We start from the raw sequence: 16,274 nt of genomic DNA on the forward strand, positions 1-16,274 counted from the left end.
ATTTTTTTAAATATCAAAGTTATGAAAAACAATGACAGGAGAACTATTATAAACTACAGGAGACCAAATACATATAACAAATAACTGATCCTAGATAATATTTTGGAAAAATATTTTCCTCTATAATGAAATCATATTTAACAAAACACATTATTGGAATAATTGCAAAATTGTTTGTAACAAGAAAACAAGTATTGTATCAGTGTTAAATTCCTGTTATTGATAGCTATACTGCTATATGTTAAATTAAAAAAGGGGAGTTGGAGAGATGGCTTAGCATTTAAGGAGCATGCCTGTGAAGCCTAAGGACCCAGGTTCGATTCTCCAGGATCCACATAAGCCAGATGTACATGGTGGCGCATGCACCTGGAGTATGTTTGCAGTGGTTGGAGACCCTGGCGTGCCCATTCTCACTCACTCTCTCTCTCTCTCTCTCTAATAAATAAATAAATAAATAAATTTTTTAAGAACCACACAGCTGGGTGTGGTGGCACATGCCTTGAGAAGCAGAAGTAGGAGGACTGCCATGAGTTCGAGGACACCCTGAGACTACATAGTGAATTCCAGGTCAGCCTGAGCTAGAGCAGGACCCTAGCTCAAAAAATCACAAAAAGGAAAAAAAGGGCTGGAGGGATGGCTTAGCAGTTAAGATGCTTGCCTGGAAAGCCAAAGAACCCAGGCTCAATTTCCCAAGACCCATGTAAGCCAGACACACAAAGTGGCACATGCATCTGGAGTTTGTTTGCAGTGGCTGGAGACCCTGGTGTGCCCATTCTCTCTCTCTCACTCTCTCTCTCTGACTCTCTCAAAAAAATAAACTTAAAAATAAAAAAAAAAGGAAAAAAAAACACCTTGTTCCTAGAAAATACACATTGTATTGAAGTAAAAAGTGAATAATGTCTACAAATTACTCTTATTTGTCTCAAAATAACGTTAATCTACATATTAACAATTATATATAAATATATCCATATATAAAAATAGTGGGAGCAACTGGGTTTAAGGAATTATGGAAGTTCCTCTTACTATTCTTGAAATTAAAAAAAAGAATTATTTATTTTCAAGCAGAGAGAAAGAATGGACATGCCAGGGCCTCTAGCCACTGCAAACCAGTTGGCTTTATATGGGTACTAGGGAATTGAACCTGAGTCATTAAGCTTTGCAGGCAAATGTCTTAACCGCTGAGCCATCTCTCCAGCCTGAAATTTTCTTTTTTTTTTTTTTTAATAATATTTCATTATGTATTTAAGAGAAGAAGACAGAGAGTATAGACACAGCAGGGCCTCTTGCTCCTACATAGGAACTCCAGATGCACGTGGTATTTGCACATGTGGCTTTACATGGGCACTGGGGAATGGAACTTGGATGGGCGGGCATGCAGCCTTTAACTGCTGCACCATCACTCCAGCCCCAGAAATTAAAAGCCATTGTTGTAAAGGTTCTAAAACCCACCTGCCTATGAAATACCTACAGAATTCCTGACTGAACAGCTCCACAGTGAGGACTCAAGCATTTTCATTTCTAACAAGTATGCCAGAATCCCTGCTCTTCTAGGAAGCACTTGAGAACCACTACTCAAGACAATGCCAACCACTGATGCGCAAGTTTCTGAAGAACTGAAGACTTACGCATACCTAATCTATTATATGCATCACCTGCATGGCAACATGCTGGATATGGCACAGTTGACAGTATGTGACAGTAACAAATGAATGTAAAGAACATATAGGGAGGGGCTAAGGGGCAATTTAACCAGTATTACCAGTATCACTGCTGAACTTACATTTATAAGTGCTAAATAAGCAAAATAAATAATAAAACATAAAAAAGAAAGAGATCTAGAACTAAAATAATCTAAAGAAATATGTCAAATTGAGGAAGAAATCATTTGAATCCTTAAAGTCCCTTCATTATCAAGTCTGTTAGTGCCTTTCAATCCTGTTGAGTCAAGCTTAGTGAGTACAATGTGAGTAATTTTGTTGTAGTTACATAGTGCAGTCTTCTTCTACAATTTGCTAACACTGTTGGCTATATGCATTCAGTGTACTATTTGGCAGGAAAATGGAAACAAGAGTACACATGTGACAGAAGACCACAATGAGTGATGAGGGTCAACTATCTGATCTCAACACAGATGATTTTCTATAAAGTATAATACCTTTCTTCTCTTGCTTCAGGGCTATTCTGCGATGAAATTACAGGCTCTTTTTTCTTTTCTTCAGGGTCTTTATCAGTTGATGGTCCATCTAAAAACATATGAAACCCCAAATAGTCTGCATTTGTTAAAAGTTAAACACTGCACATTAATATCCTATTCACTCACTCATATAACCACATCAAAAACCAGCCCACAAATTAAAAACTCCACTACTCAGTAAAATCTTAAAGTTCCCTCAAGTGTTAACTTTATGCAAACTATTAAATTAGCATATGACCTTGGGTAGTTTTCACAATATATGTTCAATTAGCAATCCTACATAAATACTGTCACCTGGAAAGTCAACAGAATTCATATGCCAATGGGAACCTAAAAGTTTAAGAGGATGAACAAAAAGAGAATGAAAAGAAAGATGAACACTATTGTTTTAAGAATGAAAACACAGGGGCTGGAGAGATGGCTTAGCGGTTAAGTGCTTGCCTGTGAAGCCTAAGGACCCCGGTTCGAGGCTCGGTTCCCCAGGTCCCACGTTAGCCAGATGCACAAGGGGGTGCACGCGTCTGGAGTTCGTTTGCAGAGGCTGGAAGCCCTGGCGCGCCCATTCTCTCTCTCTCCCTCTATCTGTCTTTCTCTCTGTGTCTGTCGCTCTCAAATAAATAAATAAAAAATTTAAAAAAAAGAATGAAAACACAAACATGTATAGCAAAGCTGTTTTAAAATTTTTTAAAGAACTCAAAAATTTTAAATTGGTTCATAAAATATAAGTATTTCTGAGATAGTGAACAAAAAATATATTCATAGAAGATACTACCCAGCACCTCCTCTATCTTAAATGATATGTAAAGAAAATGAGAGAGTATACCATCTTAAAAGACGTTAAAGAGGGCTGGGGAAAAGGTTCAGTAGTTAAAGGCATTTGCTTTCCAAGCTTGCCAGCCTGGGATTTGCTTCCCCAGTACCCAAGTAAACTCAGATGCACAATGTAGCATGTGCATATGAAGTTCACTCACAATGGCAAGAGGCACTGGTGCACCCATTCTGTCTGCCTGTGTCTTTCTCTCTAAACAAATAAGAAGAAAAAAGGCAAAGAGAGATAAGCAACTAGACACTATAATCAAACATGAATTGAATCAATGCCATATTTTAGCACTGCTCAAAACTAGGTTTTGAACCTAGATTTAGAAAATATTTGGGTGTACTATAGAAATTATCTAAGAGCTGGAGAAACAGCAGTTAAGGCACTTGCCTGGAAAGCCCAAGGCACCAAGTTCAATTCCCTGGTACCCACATAAGCCAGATGCATAAAGTAGTGAACGTGTCTAGAGTTTGTTTTTTTAAAAAAAAAAAAAAGAAGAATGAAGAGAAATTACCTCACTTATTTATACACTCTTTAAATAAATAATAAAGGCTATATAAATAATTGTTTTCATCTTCATCTTTCTATATAACACATAAGAACATATATTCAGAGGGATATAAACGCTACCTACAGAACTCTTAAATACAACCTCATGCCAAGATACAGTTCAAAAACATCTGGCCGTGATCCATGAGCATCATTATTTTTTAATGTTCCCCAGACAATTCTAATATGCCTCCTGGATGAGTGCTGATAGAGGAAAGTCTATAACACAACTGTGCAACTTTCCTTGTAAAGTTTAGCTTTATCAAAAAATAAAATATAGGGCTGGAGAGATGGCTTAGCGGTTAGGCGCTTGCCTGTGAAGCCTAAGGACCCCGGTTCGAGGCTCGGTTCCCCAGGTCCCACGTTAGCCAGATGCACAAGGGGGCGCACGCATCTGGAGTTCGTTTGCAGAGGCTGGAAGCCCTGGCGCGCCCATTCTCTCTCTCTCCCTCTATCTGTCTTTCTCTCTGTGTCTGTCACTCTCAAATAAAGTAATAAAAATTTAAAAAAATAAAATAAAATAAAATAAAATATAGCCAGGCATGGTAGCACACGCCTTTAATCCCAGCACTCAGGAGGCAGAGGTAGGAGGATCGCCATGAGTTCAAGACTACCCTGAGACTACATAGTGAATTCCAGATCAGCCTGGGCTATATACCTGAAAAAAACAAAATAAATAAATAAATTTAAAAATAAAATATAGTTCAGCCCTCTGTAATATATCATGAATGTCTACTTCAGTTTTCATATACTAATGTTATTGCTTCCTGTTATTTTTTGATTACCTTGGAAGCCTTAAAACCTGCATATTAATAATTCCAACACATGGCAAGTGGCAGCAGAATGATCATGTATTTAAAAATGGACTACAAGCCGGGCGTGGTGGTGCACACCTTTAATCCCAGCACTCGGGAGGCAGAGGTAGGAGGATTGCCATGAGTTCAAGGCCACCCTGAGATGACAGGGTTAATTCCAGGTCAGCCTGGACGAGAGTGAGACCCTACCTCAAAAAACCAAAAAAAAAAAAAAAAAAAAAAAAAGACTACGTAGTGAGATCTTGTCTCAAAAAATCAAGCAAGCAAACAAAAACTTCAGAATCCAAAGACACCGTAGTATTGTGACGGAGAAAGCAAAGGTTAATTCTGGCATATGGCAAGGGCTAAGAAATAGCCCAGTGAAAAAATATTTAAAATGAACAAGTAATATAAGAATGTGTATCTGCCAGGCATGGCGGTGCACGTTTTTAATCCCAGCAGTCGGGAGGCAGAGGTAGGAGGATTGCCTAGAGTTCAAGGCCACCCGGAGACTACACAGTAAATTCCAGGTCAGCCTGGGCTAGAGTGAGACCCAACCTCGAAAAAACAAAATTAAATAAAAATAATGGTGTATCTAACAAGGATCCAGTGCTGTCAAAAGCACAACAAAGCACTCATGAGGCAGAGGCAGGAGCATCACCATGAGTCTCAGGCCACCCTGAGAATACAGAGTGAATACAGGTCAGCCTGGGCTAGAGTGAGACCCTACCTCAAAAAACAAAAAACAGGGCTGGAGAGATGGCTTAGCGGTTAAGCGCTTGCCTGTGAAGCCTAAGGACCCCGGTTCGAGGCTCGGTTCCCCAGGTCCCACGTTAGCCAGATGCACAAGGGGGCGCACGCATCTGGATTTCGTTTGCAGAGGCTGGAAGCCCTGGTGCGCCCATTCTCTCTCTCTCCCTCTATCTGTCTTTCTCTCTGTGTCTGTAGCTCTCAAATAAATAAATAAATAATTAAAAAAAAAACAACCAAAAAAACGCACAATAAGGCTGGAGAGATGACTTAGTAGTTAAGGCGATTATCTATAAGGCCTAAAGACCCAGGTTCAGTTTCCTAGTACCCACATAAGCCAAATGTACACAGTGGGACATGTATCTGGAGTTCTTTTGCAGTGGCTAGAGGCCCTGGCATACCTTTCTCTCTCTCTTCCTCTCTCACTCAAATAAATAAATAAATCTTTTTTAAAATTAAGCACAATAAAACTTGTCTTCCATACTGCTCAGGCACAGTGTATCAGAGCAATCCTTTCTGGAAAGTACAGAAGAGATATGCAAAGCTTTACAAACATTGCGACTGACGCAAGTAAACAACCTAATGCTTCACCTTAAAGCCTTGGAAAAAGAAGAAAAAGGCAAACCAAAAATCAGTAGACGGGAAGAAATAATAAAGATTACAGCAGAAATTAATGAAATAGAATCAAAAAAAAAACTATCCAAAAAAATTAATGAAACAAAGAGTAGGTTCTTTGAAAGGATAAACAAGATTGATAAACCATTAGCAAATCTGACCAAAAGAAGGAAAGAAGAGACACAAATTAATAAAATTAGAGATGAAAAAGGTAACATCCAACAGATTTCAGAAAAACTAAAAAAATCATAGGGCCATACTATAAAAGCATATACTCCACAAAGTATGAAAATCTGAAAGAAATGGATGATTTCCTTGATTTCTATGACCTACTGTGGTGGTTTGATTCAGGTGTCCCCCATAAACTAAGGTGTTCTGAATGCTAGGTTCCCAGCTGATGGAGAATTGGGAATTAATGCCTCCTGGAGAGAGTGTATTGCTGGGGGCGGGCTTATGTGCTTTTATAGCCAGTTTCCCCAAGCAAATGTTTGGCACACCCTCCTGTTGCTGTGGTCCACCTTATGTTAGCCAGGAGGTGATGTCTACCCTCTGCTCATGCCATCGTTTTCCCCTGCCATCATGGAGCTTCCCCTCGAGCCTGTAAGCCAAAATAAATCTCTTTTTCCCAGAAGCTCCTCTTGGTTGGGTGATTTCTACCAGCAATGCGAACGCGGACTGCAACACATACCTAAACTAAATCAAGATGAGATTAATCACTTAAATAGACCTATAACAAGCATGGAGATCCAAGCAGTTATCAATAATCTCCCAAATAAAAAAAGCCCAGGCCTAGATGGATTCACTGCTGAATTTTACCAGGCCATCAAGGAACAGCTAACACCATTACTTCTTAAGCTTTTCCAGGAAATAGAAAAAGAAGCCAGCATAACCCTGATACCAAAACCAGGCAAATATAGAACAAAAAAAGAAAATTACAGACCAATCTCCCTCATGAACATACATGGAAAAATTCTCAACAAAATATTGGCAAACAGAATACAAGAATATATCAAAAAGATCATTCACTCTGACCAAGTAGACTTTATCCCAGACATGCAGGGATGGTTCAATATACGCAAATCTATAAACGTAATACATGTAAATAGGTTGAAGGACAAAAATCACATGATCATCTCATTAGACACAGAGAAAGCGTTCGACAAAATCCAGCATCCCTTCATGATAAAAGTCCTACAGAGACTGGGAATAGAAGGAACATATCTCAATATAATAAAGGCTATTTATGACAAGCCTACAGCCAACATATTACTAAATGGGGAAAAACTGGAAGCTTTTCCACTAAAATCTGGAACAAGACAAGGGTGTCCACTGTCACCACTTTTACTTAACATAGTTTTGGAAGTCTTAGCCATAGCAATAAGGCAAGAGACACAAATAAAAGTGATACAAATTGGAAAGAAAGAAATCAAGTTATTATTTGCAGATGACATGATTCTATACATAAAGGACCCTAAAGACTCTACTAGCAAACTGTTAAAGCTGATAAAAACCTACAGCCTTGTAGCAGGATACAAAATAAATACACAGAAATCAGTAGCCTTCATATATGCTAACAACAAATACACAGAGGATGAAATCAGACAAACACTCCCATTCACAATTGCATCCAAAAAAATAAAGTACCTTGGAATAAACCTAACCAAGGAAGTAAAGAATCTCTACAATGAGAACTTTAAAACTCTCAAGCGAGAAATTGCAGAAGACACTAGGAAATGGTAAAACATCCCTTGTTCCTGGATTGGAAGAATCAATATGGTGAAAATGACAATCTTACCAAAAGCAATCTACACATTTAATGCAATCCCCAACAAAATTCCAAAGGCATTCTTCAAGGAAATAGAAAAAACAATCCAAAAATTCATTTGGAATCACAAAAATCCTCAAATACCTAAAATAATACTGAGCAACAAAAATAAGGCTGGTGGTATCACCATACCAGATTTTAACCTATACTACAGAGCCATAGTAACAAAAACAGCATGGTACTGGCACAAAAACAGACATGTAGATCAATGGAACAGAATAGAAGACCCAGATGTAAGCCCACGTAGCTATAGCCACCTGATAATCGATAAAAATGCCAAAAATACTCATTGGAGAAAAGACAGCCTCTTCAGCAAATGGTGTTGGGAAAACTGGATATATATCTGCAGAAGGATGAAAATAGATTCTTCTCTTTCTCCGTGCACAAAAATTAAGTCCAAACGGATAAAAGACCTTAACATCAGACCTGAAACTCTGAAACTGCTAGAGGAAAAAGTAGGGGAAACCCTTCAACATATTGGTCTTGGCAAAGACTTTCTGAATACAACCCCAACTGCTCAGACAATAAAACCACAGATTAATCACTTGGACCTCTTGAAATTACAAAGATTTTACACTACAAAGGACACAGTGAAAAAAGCAAAGAGGCAACCTACAGAATGGGACAAAATCTTCACCAGCTATATATCTGATAGAGCATTAATATCTAGGATATACAAAGAACTCAAAAAGTTAAATAATAAGGAATCAAATAAGCCAATCAATATAAATGGGCTATAGAGCTAAATAGAGCATTCTCAAAGGAAGAAATACGAATGGCATATAAGCATCTAAAAAAATGTTCTATGTCACTAGTCATGAGGGAAATGCAGATTAAAACTACTTTGAGGTTCCATCTCTCACTCCTGTCAGATTGGCCACCATCATGAAAACAAATAATCATAAATGTTGGCAGGGATGTGGAAAAAGAGGAACCCTTCTACACTGTTGGTGGGAATGCAATCTGGTCCAGCCATTGTGGAAATCAGTGTGGAGGTTCCTAAAACAGCTAAAGATTGATCTACCATATGACCCAGCTATAGCACTCCTAGGCATACATCCAAAGGACTCATCTCATTTCCTTAGAAGTACGTGCTCAACCATGTTTATTGCTGCTCAATTTATAATAGCTGGGAAATGGAACCAGCCTTGATGTCCCTCAACTGAAGATGTGGCACATTTATGCAATGGAGTTCTACTCAGCGGTAAAGAAAAATGAAGTTATGAAATTTGCAGAAAAATGGATGGATCTGGAAAGGTTTAAACTAAGTGAGGTAACCCAGGCCCAGAAAGCCAAGTGCCACATGTTCTCCCTCATATGTGGATCCTAGCTACAGATGATTGGGCTTCTGTGTGAGAAGGAAAAACTCAGTAGCAGAGGCCAGTATGTTAAAAAGGAGATATAAAGGGAAGAGAAAGGAAGGGAGGAGGGTACTTAATATGTTGGTATTGTATATATGTAAGTACAATGATTGAGATGGGGAGGTAATATGATGGAGAATAGAATTTCAAAGGGGAAAGTGCGGGGGCAGGGGGCAGGTATTACCATGGAATATTTTTTATAATCATGGAAAATGTTAACAAAAATTAAAAAAAAATTGTGAAAAGATAAAAAAAAGTAAAAAATAAAAATAAATAAAAAACATTGCGACTGACATGTGGTATGGTTCAGTGGTAGGGTGCTTGCCTAGCATGGCCTCAGGTTTGATCACTGCTGGTGGGAAAATTCCTTGGGTCTAATACAGTATTGTAGGATATAAAGCATAGTTTGCAAGGAAGGAAGTGCTCCAGCTCAGCTCTGGACTCAATCAACTGCAGACAGCTCTGAGCTCAGCTATTCATCATTAATCCAGTATGTGCTAGGTACTGAACTACTCTTTTGTTCTTTGTTTGTTTGTTTTCGAGGTAGGGGCTTACTCTAGTGAGGGCTGACTTGGAATTCACTAAGTAGTCTCAGGGAGGCCTCAAACTCACAGCAATCCTCTGCCTTGCAAGTGCTGGGATTAAAGGCATGTGCCACCACACTCAGCTGTTCTTCCTGTCTCTCTCTCTTTTAATTAATTAATTTATTTGAGAGCAACAGAGAGGCAGAGAGATAGAGAGAGAATGGGCTCATCAGGATCTCCAGCCACTGCAAACGAACTGCAGATGCATGCACCACCTTGTACATCTATCTGGCTTACGTGGGTACTGGGGAACCAAGCCTTCAACCGGGATCCTTAGGCTTCACAGGCAAGCGCTTAACTGCTAACCCATCTCTCCTGCCCTGTTCTTTCTTTTAAAAAAAATATTATTTATTTATTTGCAAGCATAGACTCAAGATACAGACAGAGAGAGGCGTGCCAGGGCCTCTAGCCACTGCAAACAAATTACAGATACATATGCCACTGTGTGCATCTGGCTTTACATTGGTACTAGAGAACTGAACTGGGGTCATTAGGTTTTGCAGGCCAAACCTTAACCACTGAGTCATTTCTCCAACCCTCTATCTTTCTTGTCTCTATTTATTTTTATTTTTTTTCAAGGCAGGGTCTCTATAGCCCAGGCAGACCGGAAATACTATAGTATGAGGCTGGCTTAGAACTCACTGCAATCCTCCCACCTCTGTGTTCTGAGGTTAAAGGTGTGTACCACCACAGCCAACTTACTTTTATTGGTATATGTATACACACGTACATACCTGGGTCTCTTGATGCTACAAACACCAGATACATTTTCTTTTTCTTTTCTTTTTTTTTTTTTTTTTTTTGCACCCAGCTTTACATAGTTGCTGGGGAATTCAATTCAATTCAGGCCGGCAAGGTGCTCACCTCTAACAGCTGAGCCATCTTCCCAGCCCCTACTTTTTATTATTTTTGCTAGTTCTATACAAGTTAAAAACTTATTTCAAAACCCATTTCAGGGTTGGAAAGATGTCACAGTGTTAGTGAAGTACTTGCCACACAAGAATAATAATCAAAGGCAGGGTATGGAGGTGTAGGCCCTCAATCTCAGCATTCTAGGTAGGAAGATCACTGTGAGTTTGAGGCCAGCCTGAAGCTACAGAATGAATTCCAGGTCAGCCTGGGCTAGAATGAGACACAGCCCTGAAAACAAAAACAATAGAAACAAAATGATGAACTGAGTTCTTATCTCCAACACCCATGTAAAATACTAGCCACAGTGGCAAACACCTGTAACCCCAGTACTGGGGAAGCTAAGATAGGAGGATCCCTGGTGCTGCTGTCTAGCTTGTCTAGATGAATAGGTGAGCTCTGGGTTCAGTGACAAATTGTGTTTCAAAATAACAGGGAGAAAAATAGAAGAACCTTGGCATTAAACTCTACTCTTTGTACACACAGGTAGAAATATAGACATGTAATCACTCATTTGTGCACCCACACATAATATAAACACATGCAAATGAAAATGGACACACACACAAAAGAAATCACACCTCAGAAAGTGTATCCCTACAGAGCTCATCTACAGCTAAGGAGTTAAATGTGTCTGAGACCAAGAAACAAGAAAGGCAAATTAATTAGACTAAAAAGCAAAACTTGGGGTTGGAGAGATGGCTTAGTGGTTAAGTACTTGCCTGTGAAGCCTAAGGACCTGGTTTGAGGCTTGATTCCCCAGGAGCCACATAAACCAGATGCACAAAGTATGTATCTGGAGTTCGTTTGCAGTGGCTGGAGGCCATGATGCGCTCATTCTCTCTCTCTTTTTCTCTCTCTGTCACTCTCAAATCAATAAATAAAACTAAAACCAATTTTTTTTAAATTAATAAAAGAAACAGCAAAACTTTCAAGAAAATCAAACTCATTCCCCTCTCATCCTTATTACAGAGGCACTGGTTTGACTAAGACTAGAATCACAGAAAACACACAATCATTTGAGCAAATAAGGGACCCATAAATAAATATACATGAGGAAAGACCAATTATACCTAATAGTTTTTTCCAGGATTTGATGAGAGATTTTGCTAAAGATGTAACTTCTTCTTCTGTACTCTGCTTGCGAATGGCATTAACTGACATCCCAATTCTTGTAGACTGCAAGGAAACAACAAAAAATAAGTGTACACCTATTTTATTTCAAACAATTTACAATATTATATGCTGTTTTTTATTGCTCAGATTATTTCTACTTCAGTTTTTTAAAGCTTCCATTATTTGAATACTTTTAACAGTACATATTACAGATGTAAAGTACATACATCTTCAGATCAAACACTGGATTCATCTATGTTCTATCACTGAAATCTACCAGCATATAATGTAATAGAGTAATAAGGCTGCTGAACTAATAAAAAGAAATCAGAAATTCTAGGGATAAATAAGGATAAAATATAAAACATAAGTCCAGACAAGGCAAGCTGAAATAGTCAAGAGCAACATATGAAGCCCTTTGTTTCATTACATTCTTCTCCATAGTTTACTTCAGAGCAGTCTACAACTTAAAATAATGTTATCCAAGCAAAAATTTCAACCTTCTAGAAGCTAGAGAGAGAGAGCGGTGAAGAAGCTTGCTTGCAAAGCTTAACAACCCATGTTTGATTCCCCAGTACCCACATAAAGCCAGATGCACAAAGTAGTACATGCATCTGGAGTTCTTTTGCAACAGTTAGGTCCTGTAGCACCCATCTTCATAATCCCCACCCCCTCCCCCCTTCTGAAAATAAACTAAAAAATATTAAGAAGGGCTGAAGAGATGGCTTAGCGATTAAGCACTTGCCTGTGAAGCCTAAGGACCCCAGTTCGAGTCTCGATTCCCCAGGACCCATGTTAGCCAGATGCACAAGGGGGCGCACGCGTCTGGAGTTCGTTTGCAGTGGCTGGAGGCCCTGGTGCACCCATCCTCTCTTTCTCTATCTGCCTCTTTCTCTGTCTGTCACTCTCAAATAAATAAATAAAAAGTAACAAAAATTTAAAATATATTAAGAAATCCAACAACCCAATATAAAAATGGGCTATGGAACTGAATATTTACAGAAGGAAAAATACAAATGGCCAATAAACATCTAAATACATGTACTATGTCCTTAGCAATCAGGGAAATGCAAATAAAAACTACTTTTGAGATTCCATCTCCTGTCAGAATGGCTATCATCAAGGATGCAAATGACAATAAATGGTGGTAAAGGTGTGGAAAATCAGAAACTCTTCTGTACTGTTGGTGGTAATGTAAACTGGTACAGCCACTGTGGCAATCAATGAAGAGGTTCCTAAGACAGCTAAACTTAGATCTACCATATGACCCAGCTATACTACTCCTAGGCATATATCCTAAGGACTCTTCTCACTACCTTTTTTTTTTTTTAATTTTTAATTTATTTATTTGAGAGCGACAGACATAGAGAGAAAGACAGATAGAGGGAGAGAGAGAGAATGGGCGCGCCAGGGCTTCCAGCCTCTGCAAACGAACTCCAGACGCGTGCGCCCCCTTGTGCATCTGGCTAACGTGGGACCTGGGGAACCGAGCCTCGAACCGGGGTCCTTAGGCTTCACAGGCAAGCGCTTAACCGCTAAGCCATCTCTCCAGCCCTCTTCTCACTACCTTAAGAGATACTTGCTCAACCATGTTTACTGCTGCTCTATTTACAACAGTTAGGAAATGGAACCAGTCTAGATGTCCCTCAACTTATGAATGGGTAACAAAGACTTGGTACATTATAAAATGGAGTTCTATTCAGTGGTAAAGAAATATAATATTATGAAATGTGCAGGGAGATAGATGGATTTGAAAGGATTATACTTAGTGAGGTAACCCAGACCTAGAAAGCCAAACATGGCATGTTCTCTCTCACATGTGGATCCTAGCTACAAATGTTTAGACTTATAGACATAAATTGGAGTAAAAATCAGTAGCAGAGGCCAGTAAGCTAGAAAGGGACTATAAGGAAGGGAGGAAAGGTGAGGACTTAAGGGGATGGTATTGTATATATGTAAGTAGAAGAACTGATTACTGGGGGTAAAAAGGCCTCAGTGAGGTAAGGGGAAGAGATTAAGTAAAAGAAGGGTGGGGGAAGGGTTAATCAAAATCCCAGATGTTGTGAATAATCCATATGGAAATCTACCTTTTTGAATAATGGAACACTCAGGGGCCATAGATTGTTACTAGGAAATTTTCAGTGCCAGGAATGGGATACCTTCCAGTGAGTTGCTGGCCAGGGAGTTCCCTGATGCCCCCCAAACATTACAGGCCATTGCCAAGGCTTGTGGTTTCCCACCAGAAACAGATGGTAAGACCCTACTCCTGAAGACTCCACATACTTTGGCTACAAGGTCATTGAGAAAGCAAGCTGAAGCTGAGCTGAAAACCTCCTTCATGTAGACCAGCTGACAGAAAGCTGGAAAAAGCTACACTGCATGCAGCCCTATGGGAGAAAGAAGTCATCAGCGGTGAAAACAGTGGAAACTACAAGCTGTAAGTTTGGCCAGCCATGCCAAATGATCAAATGGATCCAAGAGCAGCATGTCTCTTATGGGGGAAACAACTGCTCTCTAATTGGACTGGAGTCCCACTTTATGTGAGGGAATGCATGCCTGATACTGAACCTAATCAAAAGCCCATGGCACGACAAATGTTCAAGGCCAGCCTGAGACTACATAGAAAATTCCAAGTCAGCCTGAGCTCGAGTGAGACCCTACCTTGAAAAGCAATACAAAAAAATAAAAAAGCCTATGGCAGGGGAAGTCATGAGCCCTAGGAGTATAACAACTGCTCTTGTCTGGCTAACTGCATACCTTATGCTCACCAAACTGCCCTGTAAGCACTTTTTTTTAATGTTCATACCCATATATTAATGCTACTCTCACTTTTGGTTAGAGAAACTTCTCTCTCTCTCCCTCTTTTAATATTTTATTTTTATTTATTTGAGAGAGGGAAGAAAGGAGAGAGAGAAAGAATGGGTGCACCAGGGCTTCCAGCCACTGCAAACGAACTTCAGATGCATGTGCCATGTTGTACATCTGGCTTACGTCGGTACTGGGGAATGGAACTGAAGTCCTTTGGCTTTGCAGGCAAGCGCCTTAACCGCTAAGTCATTTTTCCAGCCCAGAGAAGCATCTCTTTTGAGATGGCAGTAACAATTGAGATGACCCAAAAGGCACCATGGTGCTCAGAAGGGACAGAGAAATAGTCAACACTAAAACATCTCTATCACACCTTCCAAGGCTCAGGGTCCATTGTGGAAGAGGTGGCAGAAAGAATTTAAGAGTCAAAGGAAGGGTAGGACTTCTTACATTGCAATCATTGAGACAAAAACTGGCCTCAATATCCATGATCTTACAGTGCCTAGTACTATACCTTCAAAAGGCCCTCATAATAGGAGGAAAAAATGATGACAAAAAATAAAAAGAGAGACTAAATGAGGGGCTGGAGGGATGGCTTAGTGGTTAAGCTATTTGCCTGCAAAGCTGAAGGACCCAGGTTTGATTCCCCAGGACCCATGTTAGCCAGATGCACAAGGAGGTGCACACATGTAGAGTTTATTTGCAATGGCTACAGGCCCTGGCATGCCTATTCTCTCACTCTCTCTTTCTGTAAACAAGTAAGTAAATAACTTTGTTAAAAGGCTAAATGAGAAAGGGAGGGGCTATGATGGAGAATGGAATTGTGAAGGGGAAATTACAAGAGGGGAGGAAATTATCATGGTTTATTTTATGTAATTATGGAAGTTGCCAATAAAGTTTAAAAAATAAAAAAAAACTTACATCCTAGAGAGGTTTAATAGGCATTTTTTTTTGTCCTAAAGCCAGTATATAATTACAGCTATTAAAATGGACTTCATAAACCATGTGTGACACACCTTTAATCCCAGCACTCAGGATTGCAAAAACCAAAAAAAAAAAAAGGATTTTATAAATTAAAATACAGTTATAGTTATTATATTATAGTTAACTATGTCAACTATTATACTAGGAACATCCATGCACATTAACCTAAGAACTCTTCAAAATTGACATCATTATCACTATTCTTAAAGATGAAGAAACTAAAAATATCAATAAGTAATTTGTCCAACATTATGCCACTGCTAATTGGCAAGACTGAAATTTTCATCTAGGCTTGACCACATTCAAGTTTCATGTTCTTTTCAATTCATCAAAAAACACAAAATCCATGACAGCTCAATTGTGGATAATACATAAAAATAATAAATTATTCAGTAAGTTCAAGTTGTTAGTAGACTATTTTTCATATGGTTTCTAGAAAGATAAAAAACAGCAATAGAAATTCTTAGAAGCTTAAAAAAAATAAACCTGGATATCCCTGCTGAAAGCTTTGAGGTAGAAAAATAAGTCAGTTCTTAAAGGTTTCCTACTAAATTAGTCAACTCTCAGCAAAAGAAGTTCTTTTTAAGAATTTAAAATAGGCTATCCTGTGTTAAATCTCTTTTAGCTTTACTTAGATTAGTAGTCAATCTCTTTCAGTAGTAGAAAGACAGAAGACTCTAACATTTTAATTGACCACAAAACATTTGTGATCAACACAGAAAGTTTTCTAGAAGAAAATCTACTGTTTGAAGAAATGGAGGAAATAAGCTGAATTGTTTATGCTGCTCTAAAGCATAAGGCTGACACAGAGAGGCACAAAATATGATTTTAGGAAGGGCTTAAGGGAGACCAAAGGTATAAGATAAATAAACTTGTTTGACTATCTTCTTTTTAATTATCACAGAATGTTTTGACTTCTAAGAACAATCTTAGCACCTACTCTGAAAATCTAGCTATCGAGAATAATC

At 38.9% G+C, this 16,274-nt stretch overlaps 1 protein-coding gene across 1 annotated transcript in view; it reads right to left on the minus strand.

Moving 5' to 3' along the window:
- Tcea1 (transcription elongation factor A1) overlaps window positions 1-16,274 on the minus strand; it is a 56,114-nt gene that overhangs the window by 15,180 nt on the left and 24,660 nt on the right. Inside the window, exons 3-4 of the mRNA XM_004653356.2 lie at window positions 11,475-11,580; window positions 2,159-2,246 (exon numbers count right to left, since the gene is read on the minus strand). Of these exons, the coding sequence (XP_004653413.1) occupies window positions 2,159-2,246; window positions 11,475-11,580 (194 nt within the window). The remainder of the gene's footprint in view (window positions 1-2,158; window positions 2,247-11,474; window positions 11,581-16,274) is intronic.

This window comes from Jaculus jaculus, chromosome 2, assembly GCF_020740685.1.
Source record: "Jaculus jaculus isolate mJacJac1 chromosome 2, mJacJac1.mat.Y.cur, whole genome shotgun sequence".
Taxonomy (NCBI): Eukaryota; Metazoa; Chordata; class Mammalia; order Rodentia; family Dipodidae; genus Jaculus; species Jaculus jaculus.